The sequence below is a fragment of the Suricata suricatta genome, chromosome 15 (genome assembly GCF_006229205.1).
Source record: "Suricata suricatta isolate VVHF042 chromosome 15, meerkat_22Aug2017_6uvM2_HiC, whole genome shotgun sequence".
NCBI classification, from domain to species: domain Eukaryota; kingdom Metazoa; phylum Chordata; class Mammalia; order Carnivora; family Herpestidae; genus Suricata; species Suricata suricatta.
In genome coordinates, this window is record NC_043714.1 from 45130965 (window position 1) to 45146714 (window position 15750).

General features: G+C 40.3%; 1 protein-coding gene across 2 annotated transcripts in view; it reads right to left on the minus strand.

Annotated features, from left to right (window-relative positions):
• Nucleotides 1-5097: 5097 nt before the first annotated feature.
• Nucleotides 5098-15750, minus strand: part of RRM2B (ribonucleotide reductase regulatory TP53 inducible subunit M2B) — a 36366-nt gene continuing 25713 nt past the window's right edge. Inside the window, exons 8-10 of one of the 2 annotated variants that reach the window (XM_029923801.1) lie at nt 15206-15319; nt 10967-11148; nt 5098-5271 (exon numbers count right to left, since the gene is read on the minus strand). In XM_029923801.1, the coding sequence (XP_029779661.1) occupies nt 10996-11148; nt 15206-15319 (267 nt within the window). In that variant the 3' untranslated portion in view covers nt 5098-5271; nt 10967-10995. Of the gene's footprint in view, nt 5272-8425; nt 11149-15205; nt 15320-15750 lie in introns of those variants that run through there. The other variant, XM_029923802.1, reaches the window with a different exon arrangement.

Sequence of the window (15750 nt, forward strand, 5' to 3'; positions counted from 1 at the left end):
AATAGAAGTGTGGTCAGAAATTAAAATAAAAACAACATTTTTTCACCTAAGTCCAAAGATAAGTTTTAGGGGTGCCTGGGTGGCTCAGTCAGTTGAGGGTCTTACTTCAGCTCAGGTCATGATCTCAGTGTGTCAGTTCGAGCCCCGAGTTGGGCTCTGTACCGACAGCTCAGAGCCCGGAGCCTGCCTCGGATTCTGTGTCTCCCTCTCTCTCTTCCTCTCCCCAGCCTGCACTCTGTCTCTCGCTCTCAAAAATAAACACTCAAAAGATTTTTTTAAAGATAAATGTTTTAGAATATATATACAGTTTTAGTAGGAAGGAAGGAAGAAAGAAGTTTTGTATGTAAACATCTGCATTATCTAAAAGAAAAAAAGACAGGCCTGGCCGTGGATGCATATTTTATTTCCATACAGAGTTTAAAAAACAAACAAGTGAGGCAACTTCAGAATTCTACATTCCTCTGACCCAGTTTATCCCAGAGAAAATCACGGATCTGTATAAAGTTGTGTGTATACGTGTATATGTATAAATATATATATGGGTGCTTACCACCTGTGTTTGCAATAGCAACAAGTTGGAACAACCAGGCACCCCGGCTTCACAGTGCTCTGCCAGGCACCAAAGTCAAGTACAAAATCCGTCTGGAAAGGAGAACAGACCTCTCCCTTCGTGTTCCCCTCTGTGTGGTTTGTATCCCAACATGGGCAAGGGTGTGTGAAACCACGCATTCGAGGCCTACCTTCCCCTCTGCTCTGCCTGGTTGTGTTTTGTAGTGCCTCCATGCTACATTCAGAATCTCTGCCCAAACTTGGGTCAGACCCATCAGGTCTGTCTCCTCCTCACCTCAGGGCTGATTCTCTCCCAGGAGACCCCATGCCAAGAAATTTTTGTTGAGTTGCTATATGAGTGAGTCATGACCCAGTCCATCCTAAAGTCCAGTGGTAGGGCCTAGGCTCAAACTGAGCTCCTTATTGCAAATGATAACCAGTCTGAATCCCACCTGGTGCGAGGAGGGGCTTTTTAAACGTTTATTTATTTTTGAGAGACATAGAGCATGAATGGGGGAGGAGCAGAGAGAGAAGGAGACACAGAATCCAAAGCAGGCTCCAGGCTCTGAGCTGTCAGCACAGAGTCTGACTCAGGGCTCGAACCCACCGACTGTGAGATCATGACCTGAGCCGAAGTCAGACGCTTACCCGACTGAGTCACCCAGGCGCCCCAAGGAGGGGCTTTTAAGGCAGAGGACCAGCAAGTCTATACCCTCAAGCTCTCAATCTAGTTGAGGGAACAACAGGACCAGATCTCCTGGGACTGAGGCTTCTCCTTAGAGCAGTGATACATTGTGGAACTAAAGCTACTTGACTTTGCTACTCATAGAGCCAAATAGGAATTATTCATTATTAGGGCTTGCGATTTGTTCATTAGCCTTTTAAGGATAACAACAACAAAGGATGCTACACCTGTAAAGATAATTAAGGTGAACTGACTTTCACGTACTCCTACTCCTGTAGGCAGAGTAAAACTATCTTACTTGTTAAGGAAGCACAAAAATCTATTTTCCAGTCAATGAACATGCTATATACTAAGGCTGTTTATAAATCTATGCTAAAAATGTGACTGACTAGCCTGTAAGAGGGAGCTGAAACCTATGCAATGATGGAATTGTTAAAGGTCATGTGGCAAGAAGCCCATAACTCAGCCTTTGAGGAGCTATTGACTCTGGGGTCACTCTAAACTAGTGGTAATGTTCCAGGCACGCAGTCGGTAATGCTATGCAGAAGCTGTGAGATAATAACTTCAATTCCTGAGTGCTTACTATGTGCTGGGTGCTTTTTTAAGTGTTCTGCATATTTATACAACAACACAGGAAGTCCACACTGTTGTTCCTCCCCGTTGTACATTTAACCTGCCAAAGTCATCCATCCAGTAGATGCCAGAGCCAGGATTTGAACCCGAGTGGTTTGGCTCTGAAGCTTGTGTTCTTCGGCACCCCACCATAGCAGAGTCCCATACCTGGAGGTACTTCCTATGAGTGGCAAGGGAGTTAAGTGAGTCAAGATGGACTTAGTATTCATAGGATGGAGGATCACTCAATGACCCCTAGCTCTCAAGAAACCTGCTCTCCACACCTGAACTGTGAAAATACCCTGCCCTGACCATAGATATCAGCTTCCCCAGACTGAGGTGGGTGGGAGCTTCGGGTATACGGGGCCTAAGGGACTGGCGTGACCCGTTCTGGTACAAAGGACAAGAGCCAGTACCTCTTGCTCCACTCTTAGATCCTGCCAGAATGGGCCAGAGGGTAAGTGTTATCTTTCGCCATTTCTGACCCTCCCCTCCCCACCACCCCTTCCCCAAAGTGGTAGATGAGCAAATAACAAAATCACAGGCAACTCTGTCACTAGTCCAGGGCTCCCAATACTTCATAAAAATGTGTGGCTTTGTCAGTTGTTTCATAAGTGCTCAGCATCTGTCTATGGAAAGAGGCGTTTCCTCTTTCAGCTGGTACCAAAATGCAGGGCTTTCCTTACGGTACTGTCACCTAGACTTTCATTTCTGTACAACCAGCCAGGGGTGAAATTGCCCAAGGGACTTTGCCTTTCTAAAAGGGTCAGTGCTAAGCAAAAGTTTATTTTGTGTGTTCAGAGGCCTTCCTCCAGCCCAGTAGCCCAAGCTCATCTGGAAACAGAATCGTCTTGAAAATCTACCTCCTTAATTCCCACAGCAAAGGAGCAGCTTCTGAGCTGAGAGACCAGCGGCTCGAGGGCTCCACCATGAGGAAATCCAGAAATGAGACCTCTGGCAAAACATTACCGTGATCTTGAACCCACAGGAAGTCAAAGGCAGAGGTGGGGAACAGAAGGCCAGTGGGGCAGCCAGGTCAGAGTTGTCTAGCAAGAAAGGGGACTTGGCAGCGCGTGCCCCCCACTTCCCACCCCAGTCACTTCTGCTTCACCCGACCTCAGGGAAGGCGGTGGGGGATGGGGGGGTGCCGGCTGCAACAGCCTTCTTTGTCTTTTTCCAACTCCATGCAGGACCCATGGGGGCTGGCAATTCTGAGCTCTACATTGGTAGCAGCTGGCCCGATGCCGAAGCTACTCTTCCCTTGTGGAGAATTAGATGGAATTAGCCTTGCTAAATTCCCATCAGCCCTGCCCACCAACACCCCACCCACTGACTGCAACAGGGCAGCCTGGCAGCTTTGGGTAGGCTGAGCCAGTGTCTGACCCTCACCTCCACGGGCTTCTCCCCTGCAGTCTGCGCAGCGCCTGCAGCTGCTGACTCTCACCTCAGGCCACACAGCCCTTTGAGGTGGTTTGGGAACCCACCACCCATGGGACCTGGGACTCTGTGCCCATCAGAGCTGCAGCGATGCGATGTCTTGATCAGGGGATCCTAAGGGAGAGGAAGCATGAGCCTTGGTATCAAGCAGAACTGAGGCAGAATCCTGGCTTTATCTGTACTACTTAAAGCAAGGAGTAGATAAGGAGTAAACCCTCTCTGAAAGTCACCTTGAAAATAGAGGAAATAACACTTTCTTTGCTTATTATGTGTCTATCCCACTGTGCTCCATGAGGCAGACGTCATGTCTGTTTTTTCATGGTCTGATCTCCAGCACCTGGCACTGTGTCTGGCACTTAGGATACACTCAATAAATATTTTTGAAGGGAGGACGGTAAAAATTTCCCAATAGGATTAAAAGCATAAAATGACGTGATAAATGTAAAGCATACAGGGCACATGTGCTCTGTAAATGGCAGCTTCTAGCTACCAGCTTATTCTGATTACATGAAACCAGACTTCACGATTCAACTAATTATGACTGTCATTCATTCATTCATTCATTCATTGAGGAAATACTGAGAAACGATTGCATCCCACTGACAATACACAAGAGAGCTATTCTCATCAGAAAGTGGCTCAGTTAAATGTTAGTCAGATGCAGAGAGCTATGAGCACACAGAGAAATGACCTTCCCAGAGGATGAGTAGATCCCAGCCAGTAAAGGTAGGAGCAGAGAAAAAAACCTTAAAGGGAAAAATCTCTGTGTCAAACTCAATGGCTCATTGATGAAGCTGAGCCCCTAGAGGTAATTGTATGACATACAGGAGAGATGCTTGGAAGAGATTTTTCCCATCTGTTTTCTCAGAGATGTAAATGTTGATTTTATCTGGATGTTGCCTTCAGTGGGTTTGACTCTCTCTTAGCCACGTGAAGGACAGTGTACATCCTCTGAGATTTGGGGTCTAAACCTAGATTCCCAAACCAACAGATGACAAGAATTAGACACAGGTGCTGCCCCATAGTCTGCAATCTAAACAAATAAAGCAAGTATGTCTTTATTTGCTGCCACTTCATAACCTGAGTTCTGAGAAAGACTTCTTGGGAAGCTCTGATCTGGACATCTCTCGACATTCTAGACATTGGAGATTTGGTTTCAGATTTCCAAAACTGTCATATGCAAACACTGCCAGGAAATGCCATTCTGAGTTCCCACTGTACTATTACTTTATCTAATACTTTAAAATTTACTTTCACTGAAAGCAATATTTTTGAAGATATATTTTCCAAATATGACTAAGAAATAAGTATCAATTGCCCTTGTAGCTCTGATGTCTTCAGACATTATTGCCAATCCGGCCAGGCCCCAGCAGCCCTCTCTCCTCCCTCCATGAAGTGATGTTTAAACACAATTCCCAGCAGGCTTCGGGGGAGGACAAATGAAGTTCTAAATTGACCCCTGCCAACAGTGTGTGTTAGGAAAGCGTAGAAGTCAAGGGGATCACAGCCCATGAAAAATCTTGAATACCACCAACAGTAGGAATAGAAAGCTGGGTGTGCTCTGTGAATGGGTGATGGGATTTAAAGCCATAACACCTGGCTCTTTTATTAGTTGTGCGGTCTCAGGCCAGTAACTTATATCTGGGCCTCAGGTCCCTTAGTAATATTATTGGTGCATAGCAATTTCTTACAAAACTACTGAACCAATGAAGTGGTTAGAATGACAGGATTGCAAAATCATCTTATAAGCACTAAAGTATGTGCAAGTATTTATTATCTCACTGGGAATTAAATTTTTCTCACAGAATTGGGACACTATCATGAACAATGAGAGAATATCAAGAACAGACCCCTTGACCCTTACTCAGACAAACTGGAGGGTGCTCTCGTTTCCTGAGAGGTGGAAACATGCTACCCTGGAGAAATGAGCAGAGCAGACGTGGTTGTGAGAGCTGGTCCGGTGTGCAGAAAGCCCGATGCTCAAGGTCCTAGGAAGGTCACATAAAACGAGGACAGCTGTTTTTCTTATTACAGGATGACCAGGCAGACCGTGGACACCACATTCATTGGTCACAACCCTGCCCTTCGAGGACAGCTCCACTGTGCCTCCCTCTCCCTCTTCACCTCGCCCCCCACACAGTTCTTCAGTTTCACTCAGCACTTCACCCGGCTCTCAGGGCCCTCCCCAGGAGCAAACCCTGGGCTCTCAGCTCCTTGACTGATGCACACCTCGACACCCTGGTTCTTCCCACTTTTTGTTTCCAGGAGCTAATTTTTGTTCTACCTAAGACCCTTTTGGTTGCAAATCAGACTTACACTTATCTTAGGCAAAAAGTAGTCGTTTGGTTTTTTTTTTTTAGTTTTTTTTTTTTTAATGTTTACTTTTGAGAGAGAGACAGAGCACACACAGGGGAGGGGCAGAGAGAGAGGGAGACACAGGATCTGAAGCAGGCTCCAGGCTCTGAGCTGTCAGCACAGAGCCTGATGCGGAGCTGGAACCCATGAACCATGAGATCATGACCTGAGCTGAAGTTGGACACTTAAAGGACTGAGCCACACAGGTGTCCCAAAAGTAGTCATTTATTAACCTATAAAGAAGATAATGAAAAGTTGCAAAGAATGAGGACATCGTTAGGCCTTGGGAGAGCTGGAACTAGGATTTTTTCTCTAGCTTTGTCATTTGAATAAAAGTGCTTCTATTCCCTTAGTTTCATTTAGACACAACTTAGGTAAGGGCGTAGCCCCCTCCTGGATCGAATGACTGACCTTGGGCCCAGATAGATGGAGTAGGAACTCGGCTTTGCAGCCCTGGGAGCCCCTTGTGGTGGGAATGGGAACAGCAGCTCCCACAAGTAAGTGGCTCGTAGTCCCAGAAGGGAGGGCCCAACAGATAATGTCTTTAATCGCTCTCTGATTGCAAGGGCTCCACAGGACAGAAATCATACATAGACCTTTGTATATTGAATTCTACTGTGGCTTCTTAGGTTCTACAGTTAGGACTCGTCTAATTGCCAAGTTATTCTGGTGAAAACATATCTGTGGGTCCTCAATTCACAAAGAAAAGCAGACGATAACGGCACCTTCTTGGGGAGTGAGGGTAGTAGCAGAAGGTGGACATAGTGTGGAAAAGCAATTGTGGAGAATGGAGAACAAGTTTACCAGGAAATTGTACTAGGGTTATCAGGTGGTGCAGAGGTAGTGGTGTAAACTGATGTTTATGTCCCACCAAAATTCCCGTTGAAACCTAATTCTCAGTGTGATGATGTGTGGAGGCGGGGCCTGGGAGGTGACGGGGTCATGACTGGGGTTAGTGCCTTTATGAAAGAGACCGCAGAGAGCTCCCTGGACATAGTGAGTAGACAACTGTCTATGAACCAGGGTGTGAGACTCACGGGACACTGAATCTGTCAGCATTTTGAGTTCTCAGCCTCCAGAACTGAGAAGTAAATGCCTTGTTTCAGGCCCTCAGCCTATGGTAGTTTTTAATAGCAGCCCCAATGGACTAAGACAGTAGGTAAATGGTTACATGGATTTAGAGTAAGAAGATCCAATTTGTCTAACATGCCTTTTTCTCTGGCAGCATTTGGCTGCTGGTGGGGGTGGAATATAGAAAAACTACTGTCATGTTTGTAACAGGGTGGGGACGTCTCCTTGATTTTTCTACGTGTGGTATAAATGCAGAAGAAGAACAGAGTTCGGGGTATTGGTAAAGCACGTATTACGCCTAGTAATATCATGGACTGTGGAATCTCTGCTGGATATAAAGAGACATGGATTGGGTGAAGGCAGATGAGAGGGAGGACTGGGGGATCCCACTTACGACAAAAGAACAGTGTGTGTGGGGTGGGGGAGAGCTGAACAAAGTGTTTACGCACAAAGAGAAAATACTTGCATTTCTTGATTAGCGTAGCCCCTTCACTTATAAAGAAATATTCTTACTCAAAAAGGACACACATGAAATGATGTAGCTATGGTACAGTTTATTTTAACACATGAACCCACAAAATAACAAAACAACCTATTTCTTTGGGGGAAAAACATATTCTATATATTCAAGGTTGGCTTGATTGACCACCATGTATTTCAGCAAAATGACTTAGGCAACCACACCTAATAAAGCTCTCTCTATACACAGATATCAAATAACTTGGCTAAATTACCAGACATTTGGAAAAACTCAAAACATTGTTATTAAAGCATCAAATGTATTAAGTTAGCAATCTTGTGAACTTAGAAAAAGACTGAATTGTTATATTTTTATCTGTACAAAAAAATCACTATCCTTCCATTTTTATCTATATTTTCCTTAAGCCCCAAATTTGAAGGCTTACATCCTTTCTTTTTACAGCCTTGGGAATATCAAGTTTTCCTTTAAACTTGTAGTTGTCTAAAAAGGAGATTATTTAAAGGGTGGGAAAAACAAAGAAAAACTAGATTTGGCTTCTGTACCACTCATGCAGATCCAATGAGGAAGAGCTTCTGAGTTGGTGACTAATTCACTCAATTTAGTTCAAAAACCTCATCCCTGATTATAGGACTAAACTGGCTTTTACGCAGCTCAGGGACAGATTTCTTTACCACTCACTGAAAATCAGTTAGTGACATTTAGCCGTTAGCTTAATTCCCACAAATGCAATTTGAGAATTCTGTGACATGGAAATTAGCATATTTAAATGTAAAATGCAAATTTCTGAATATTAAATATGTGTTTCAAATATGCAAACTGCTATGTTTTCTCAATACAGTTGACCCTTGACGAACATGGGTTTGACCTGCAAGGGCCACTTATATGCGGATGATTTTGAATAAATAGAGTCCAGGACCGGAAGTGTATTTTCTCTTCCTTATGATTTTCTTAATAACATTTTCTTTTCTCTAGCTCACTTTATTGTAAGAATACAGTATGTCGTACATATAACACACAAAATATGTGTTAATCGACTTGTTTGTGTTATTGGTAAGGCTTCCAGTCAACAGGGGGCTATTAATAGTTAAGTTTTGGGGGAGTCAACTGTGTGGGGGGATAGTGCCCCTAATTTCCATGTTCTTCAAGGGCCAACTGTAATCACTTTGTTGTGAGTAAAAAGTAAAATGGCAAAAGAAGAAAATTTTGATGTTCCAAAATGAGACACTAACACGTGATTTGAGTAAGCTGAGAGGTAAAAATAATTGTTTATTATCGTGTGTAACTGAACAACAAAATAGCCTTGTCTGAAAGCACTGGGTCAAACTGTCTTCCCAAGTCCTTGCAAGTCATCATTCTGCATACTACAAGGAAGTATTTTTAATAAGTGCTATCTGTCATGAACTACAAGTTTTTATATTCCTAAATGATGAACTTGGCTTTACTATAGCAATGATTTAAGTACATGTGCTATTAAAAAAAAAAGTTGTAAACATACTCTGAATTTCTTTACCTGTGAGATAATATAAAAAAAGCAATTCTACAATTTCCTCATTCCTTAAGACCTAAGGACCAAAATACTAAATGTAATAAATAAATATGCAACCTAGAGGCCTGGAAAAGACGATAGAACACGAAATATAATAAACCAGTGTATTAAAAATCCAGTATTTCAGTATTAAAACTTCTTCATCTCAGTACAATTAGGTTTATTGCTACTATAAATAAGCTCATAGTAAGGCACCTGTCATGATCTAGGAGAAAGACCTGGATTCAAGACAAAGGGAATATGCACTGAAAACTTTTTTCCTTTCATTCTGATATTGTTGCAGATATCCTCAATTTATAATGTAAAGTTTTTGTATAATAGTATACACATCTTGGAGCATACTACCTGATGTAGGTAAATAATTTACATAACGCCTTAATAAAGTACATGCTACCTGAAGGAGAAAATAGGCAAAATCACATCAAGATGAATGTAAAGGACTAAATATAAGAAAGATGACATCTCTAAGGAAAAAGAATCCTACTGTAGGGACAGTGATAAGAGCCCACCTTGGCCAAGTCATTTAATTTCTCTGAGCCTCACCCTCTCCCACCAGTAAAATGTCCGTATCAGCTGTCAAGCTCATAAGGCTGTGGTGTGATCACGTGAGATGATGTAAAAACAGCTGGCCAACCATGAAGCACTGAACAAACCGAACAAATGGCGCTGTCACAGGCCGAAACATCGTAGGCCTCTGACAGTCTCCCTAACAAGGTTATGACCTGCTCCTCTTGCATCCACTTGAGAAGTCCCAGTTTTAGTCAATTAGAACATTGCTGAATGAATGGAGCAAAAACGTATGCAAAGCGAAAAATCTCTAAATTCTAGGTTGCAAATGTCATAAAGTAGTTTGATGTAAGTGGGGACTGCACTGTTCTGGGAGCTCAGGCTACCTCTTGACTCTTCCTAATGATAAAGAGGGGCCCGTGGCCTTTCCTCACTGTCTCCTCTGCAGAGCCTTTGTCTCCCTCACATCTGCTATGGTACAGGATGCAGAGTTCTATTATTAGGACTCTGCCTTGTAGCAGCATAAAAGAGTTTGAAGAGTATTAAAGAAGCAGAGCTGAAGTCAGTCTCGGGTACCTTACTCAGCTTGGCACAAACACGAATGGTTCAGTAATCCCCATCAGATCCTTTGCCTAGTCCTCAAGTCCTTCCTCTGTGTATGAAATGGTTCTAGACCAACTTTTCCCAAGCTGTATTCAGAGGAATACTAGTTAGGTGAGATGTTAGCAGATAAATTACAGATCTGTGTTAAGTCTGAGATATGGAGGGAGAAAATAGCTTATGTACGACAGAATTTCTCTTTGATGTACTGACCATACATTTCAAAGAGGAAGAAGGGAGAATAAGCATTTCCCAGGCTCATCTGACCACAGAATCCCATTTCCCCCCACAAAATATCTAGGGGGGCTAACAGCTCTTAGAACACTCTTGGGGAAATGCTATTCTAGTTAATTCACTCAGACTTTCAACATTTCAGGGCTAGGTCTGGCAATCGTTACCTGTTTGATTTCTAAAGGAGCTGAATCATTTTACTTATAAGGTCAACTACCAGGATAATCTCCTGGATTCCACTTCATTAAGAATCCTGCCCGAAGTAACTAAGAACAAATTTCCTTTACTCATGCTGAGGGATTCAAAGAAGCAATTCTCAAGTTAACGAGAATTATAATTTTTAAATGAAATCATTACTTCTTCCTCAAACATTAAAAATATAAAGATCTAATTCTAGATCTTAGGACCTAGAATCACAATTACTTTGAGGATGGGGGGCATTTTATCACAATACCGCCATAATTAACACTATTAATAAGTAGTGGTGGTGGTGATGGTGGTGGTGGCGGAAGCTAAGCACTTGTTTTGTGGCTTAATCCTCATATTCACATGATAAATTTAGGGCCTACTATTACACTCATTTTAAAGATTATTACACTGAGATTTAGAGAGATTAACTGACTTGCCAAGGATCACACAAAGTAGTAAGGGCAGAATCTCGAATCTGACCCCTCACCTCATGATCTTAATCACTACATAACACCATCTTATATTTTAGTGACAAAACAATAGAATTGAAGTCACACTCTTATTGTTAAATAGGAAAATTAGAGTCTATTTATATAAATCCAACTTAATTGAAATTTGGTTTTGGATTTCCTTTTAAGCAAACTTTTATTCCCTAAAGGAGATACCTTTTTTTTAAGCAGAGAAAAAACAGACTGCTATTTACCAGTGATGGGTTTATATATGGGGAGAGTTCTAAAAGTCTGCATCCAAGGTGAAGACATTATCTGTAGTTTCTGCCATAACTGCAAAACGTTGATACTCTGCAACTCGTTTCTCAAAGAAATTTGTTTTTCCTTCCAAAGAAATGTTTTCCATAAAATCAAAGGGATTTTCTGCCTGAAAAACCTAAAAAGAAAAAAAATGTTATTAGGCATTCTGAAGAAGCCAAATCACACCCACAAGAACAGCAACAGATAACTAAAATCTTAAGTCTTCTAACACCTGTCTAGTCACCTACAGGATCCATTATTCCCGAAGGTCTTGGAGGCACGGAAGACTGATAAATGGTAAGACAACTGAGATCACTTACTAACCTCCTCAAGAAACTATACTGCCATCTCTGGTATTCTAAGAAGTAGAAAGAAAAATTATGTTCAGGAAATCAAAGATTTAGTACCAAACTAATTTTTTTCACATTTTTTCATTTTTGACAGACAGAGAGAGGCAGAGCGAGAGTGAGGAAGGGGCAGAGAGAGAAGGAGACACAGAATCTGAAGCAGGCTCTAGGCTCTGAGCTGTCAGCACAGAGCCCGACATGGGGCTCAAACCCACAAACCATGAGATCATAACCTGAGCCAAAGTCGGACGCTTAACCAACTGAGCCACCCAGGTGCCCCCAAACTAACATGTTTTTGCAGCTTGATGGATCCAGTATACCACAGATATTACAGACCACAGGTATAACCATTAGGTAGTCACATATACATGATACTACAAAATATTAAATTCCCAATAAAGTACTATAGACCTAAACATGTTTCTTAGTTGATAAGAGAACAGATAATTAACACATTGATGTTAAGGGACCATGATAAGAAGAGATAGAATAAATGCTATCCATAGATGTCTCCAAACAAAAAGTGAAACATATGTTGACAAGAAGCTTTTTAACTGCTTCCGACTTGAAGCAGCAGATTTGGCGGTACAGCATTATGGGAAACCGTGAAACATTTCAATATCCATGAGGGGCAATGAAACAGGATTTTTCAATTTAAAGTACTCTAGCAGGGATTATGAATGCCACAGATAAGCATATATTCAAATGACCCACTTAAAAATGGGCAAAGGGTCTGAATAGACAGACAGACATTTTTCTAAAGAAGGTATACAAAGACCAAGAAGCACATGAAAGGAGGCTCAAAATTATTACTCATTGGCGAAATGCATATCAAGACCACAATGAGATCCCATTTCACACCCACTAGGATGGCTATAATAAAAAAGATCACAAGTGTTGGTGAGGATGTGGAGAAATTGGAACCCTTATACACTGCTGAATATAAAATGGCACAGCTCTTTTGAAAAACAATCTGGCAGGACCTCTAATCATTGAAAATAGAGTTAGCATATGACACAGCATTTTCACTTGCAATTATATGTCCACAAGAGATGAAAACATCTGTCCACACAAAAACTTATAAGCGAATGTTTGTTCCTATCAGCATTATTCATAATAACCAAAGAGTGGAAACTACCAAAATGTCCATCAACTGATAAATGAATAAAATTTGATATAGTCATAAAATGGAATATTATTTGGCTATAAAAAGGAATAAAGTGCATATGCTTACAACATGAATGAACCCTGAAAACATTATACTAAGGAAAGAAGCTAGCCAGAAAAGACCATATATTGTAAGATTCCATTTATATGAAATGAGATCTATAGAATAGGCAAATCTAAAGAGTCAGAAATTAGATTAGTGGTACCTAGGGCTCGGTGGGGGGGATGAAAGGAAAATGACTGATTGCTAATGGGTACAGACTTTCTTCCTGGTGATAAAAATGTTCTAAAACAAATTGTGATAGGTGTAGAGCTCGGTGAATATACTATAAACCACTGAATTGTACATTTGTTAATAAGTAAATTGCATGCTCTGTGACTTATATCTTAATAAAAAACTTAATACCTTAATAAAAGATGTCATATGTGTGTGTATTTATACCTATATATACACACATATGTATATATTTCAACAAAAGCTCATATACTGTGTCTGTGGTTGAGTCACAGAATTCTAGAAAATTGCCTGTCAGAAATAATGTGTTTAGAGGGAGTGACACTTTGAACTAGTGGAATATAGTGGGAAAAGCACTAAACCAATAGTGACAGATTCAGTGGATTTTAAAACCAGGGACCTTCCAAAAAATCTGATCTAAATCATCAATGGCATGGACAAATCCCTTATTTTACCCAAACCTATCATTATAAAAACAGTTCTTCTGGCTCCTTGAGTTCAAAGTACAGTTTATGTAATTTGTCTTGTTTTCTTAACACACACAGTCAAGGCTATAACTTTTCCTTTGAGGGTCTATTTGGTTGCATTCTACCAATTTAGATATGTGATGATAATCTTATCATTTAGTTTCTATTTTCATTTTAATTTCATTTTAAAGGATATCTTCTCAATTTCGAAGTAGATGGAATTTTTGGCAATCTTTTATTGTTAATTTCTAATTTTGCTGCATGAAAGTCTAAAAAGTCTGTATAATTTCTGCTTTTTGGGATTTATTGAGATGTTTTGAAGACCTGTGGAAAAGTGATGTTTCATACTATGTTTAGATTTTATTCTGTAGGTGGGATGTTTTATCGATCGACAGTAAGTTCCCAAAGGGAAAACTAGACCCAGGAGTCCACGGTTTTCCAACAAGCAGGAGAACACGGATGCGAGGGTGTGAGGATTAGGTGGGAGGTGAACGGATGGTGAGTTCACTTTAAGGCTCAACCGAGCAAATTCATTTTCTTACAACAAACTGGTATAACCTAGGAACAGACACATTTTAAAAATATACACAGTTTATAAATTTAAGAGATCTTATGAATACAATTATAATCTTATTTCTCCATTAATTATCAGTAAACACAGAGACGATCTTATAACTAAAATAACAAAATATAGTTCATCTTACAAAAAAAACACCTTTGCCCTGTCTGACTCTTTCCTGACAGTATTTCTGTGATCACCAGACTATAAATGCATTACCGAGAAAGGTAATGATTACCTCAGCTTCATGGATTTCATAAGGCTTCTCATTAAATACAATTTAAACTAACATTTCCATGCTAAGAAGTTAAAACCTATAATTTCTAATTACCATCATATATATAGTACATTGTAAAGTTCCATGAATGTTCCAATTATGGTGACTACAACACGACCACTTAGTATGTATTTACCGTACGTCTAATAGTATTTTAAGTGCTTTATGTATACCAACTCATCAACACTCCTTTGTGGTAAGTATTATTATTATCTCCCTTTCGTGGATGAGGAAATGAAGCTAGAGGTTAAACAACTTGCTTAAGGTCATAGAGCTAGAAAGTGGCGGAACCAAGATTCAAACCTAGGTAGGCTGACTGCAGCCTCCATCTGTTAAGTCTTGTGAGAAGCACATGTCTTTATGAAATTCAAGTATATTGTCTCTGATAAACAAAATGAAAAAAAAAAAACTTAAAAGGCAACTGAGTTCAAAGGACCAAATTATGACAGTTCAAGTCTTCCTAATAACTATTCATATTTAAAAGTATAAATGTTCAGATGCACCAATCTCACTAACGGTAAAAAGGGTGTTTTTCTAAATTTCTCTAAGTTTATTTTATTTATTTTGAGAGAGAGAGAGAGAGAGAGAGAGAGAGAGAGAGAATGCACATGGGAGGAACAGAGATAAAGGGAGAGAGAGAGAGAATCCCAAGCAGACTCTGCACTCTCAGCAGGGAGCCCAATGCAGGTCTCAAACTCAGGAACTGTGAGATCATGACCTGAGCCAAAATCAAGAGTCGGACGCTTAACCTGCTGAACCATCAGGTGTCCCATAAGTTAAACAGGTCTTTAAAAGAATTATTAATGCAAAAATTACAACACAGATCCACAAGAATTTATGAGGGTAACATATATATGCATATTCAATCCAATTACTTAAAGATAATCCTATTAAATACCTGCAATTATTACAAGTAATTTATTGAGCTTATTAATTCTAAAATTTATCAGCCTCCTCTTTCGGTTATCAATTTCAAGTTTCAAAGGATTTAGCAAAACCAATTTGTTCATGCAAAACAAGGCTGTCACAGACATTTAAAAAGTAGACTGATGTGATACAAATGCTTTCAATGAAGTATAGTATGTTAGTGATCTTACTAACAACATTTTAGCTAGAAGTAACAAATTTTTAAACACCTTACCTTTGAGAATCCAAGTTCCACAAGTAATCTGTCAGCTACAAACTCGATATATTGTTTCATCAAAACACAATTCATTCCAATGAGACCAACTGGCAAGGCTTCTGTTAGAAACTCCTATGATATGAACAAAAACAGAATCAAGTATAAAGACAGAACAATAAATATTTTCCAAATAAAAACAGGGTATTAGTTTTAATCTCCTAAATCCCTGAGGAAGGTGCACTAGGACAAATTCTTTGAACATGGCAATATCCATTTGTTTAGAAATGTTTGGGGTTTTACTATTCACAGTATTTCACATTCTCAAAGAGCCAAAGTAAACTGAAACTGTCAAATTACTGGTATTTTACAAAGTAGCATATATAGGACCTAAATTCATAGGCTTTCCAGAGAGAAAAGAGGACATATTTTATCCTGAAATATATGGAAAAAGATTAACCAAAGATGATCACCGTGGGGAATATGATTATGGTAGGGAATTGGGAAAGAGAGAAACACAATTAACAAAGAAAATGAGAAAGAAACAGAAATGGATCTGGGGGTTA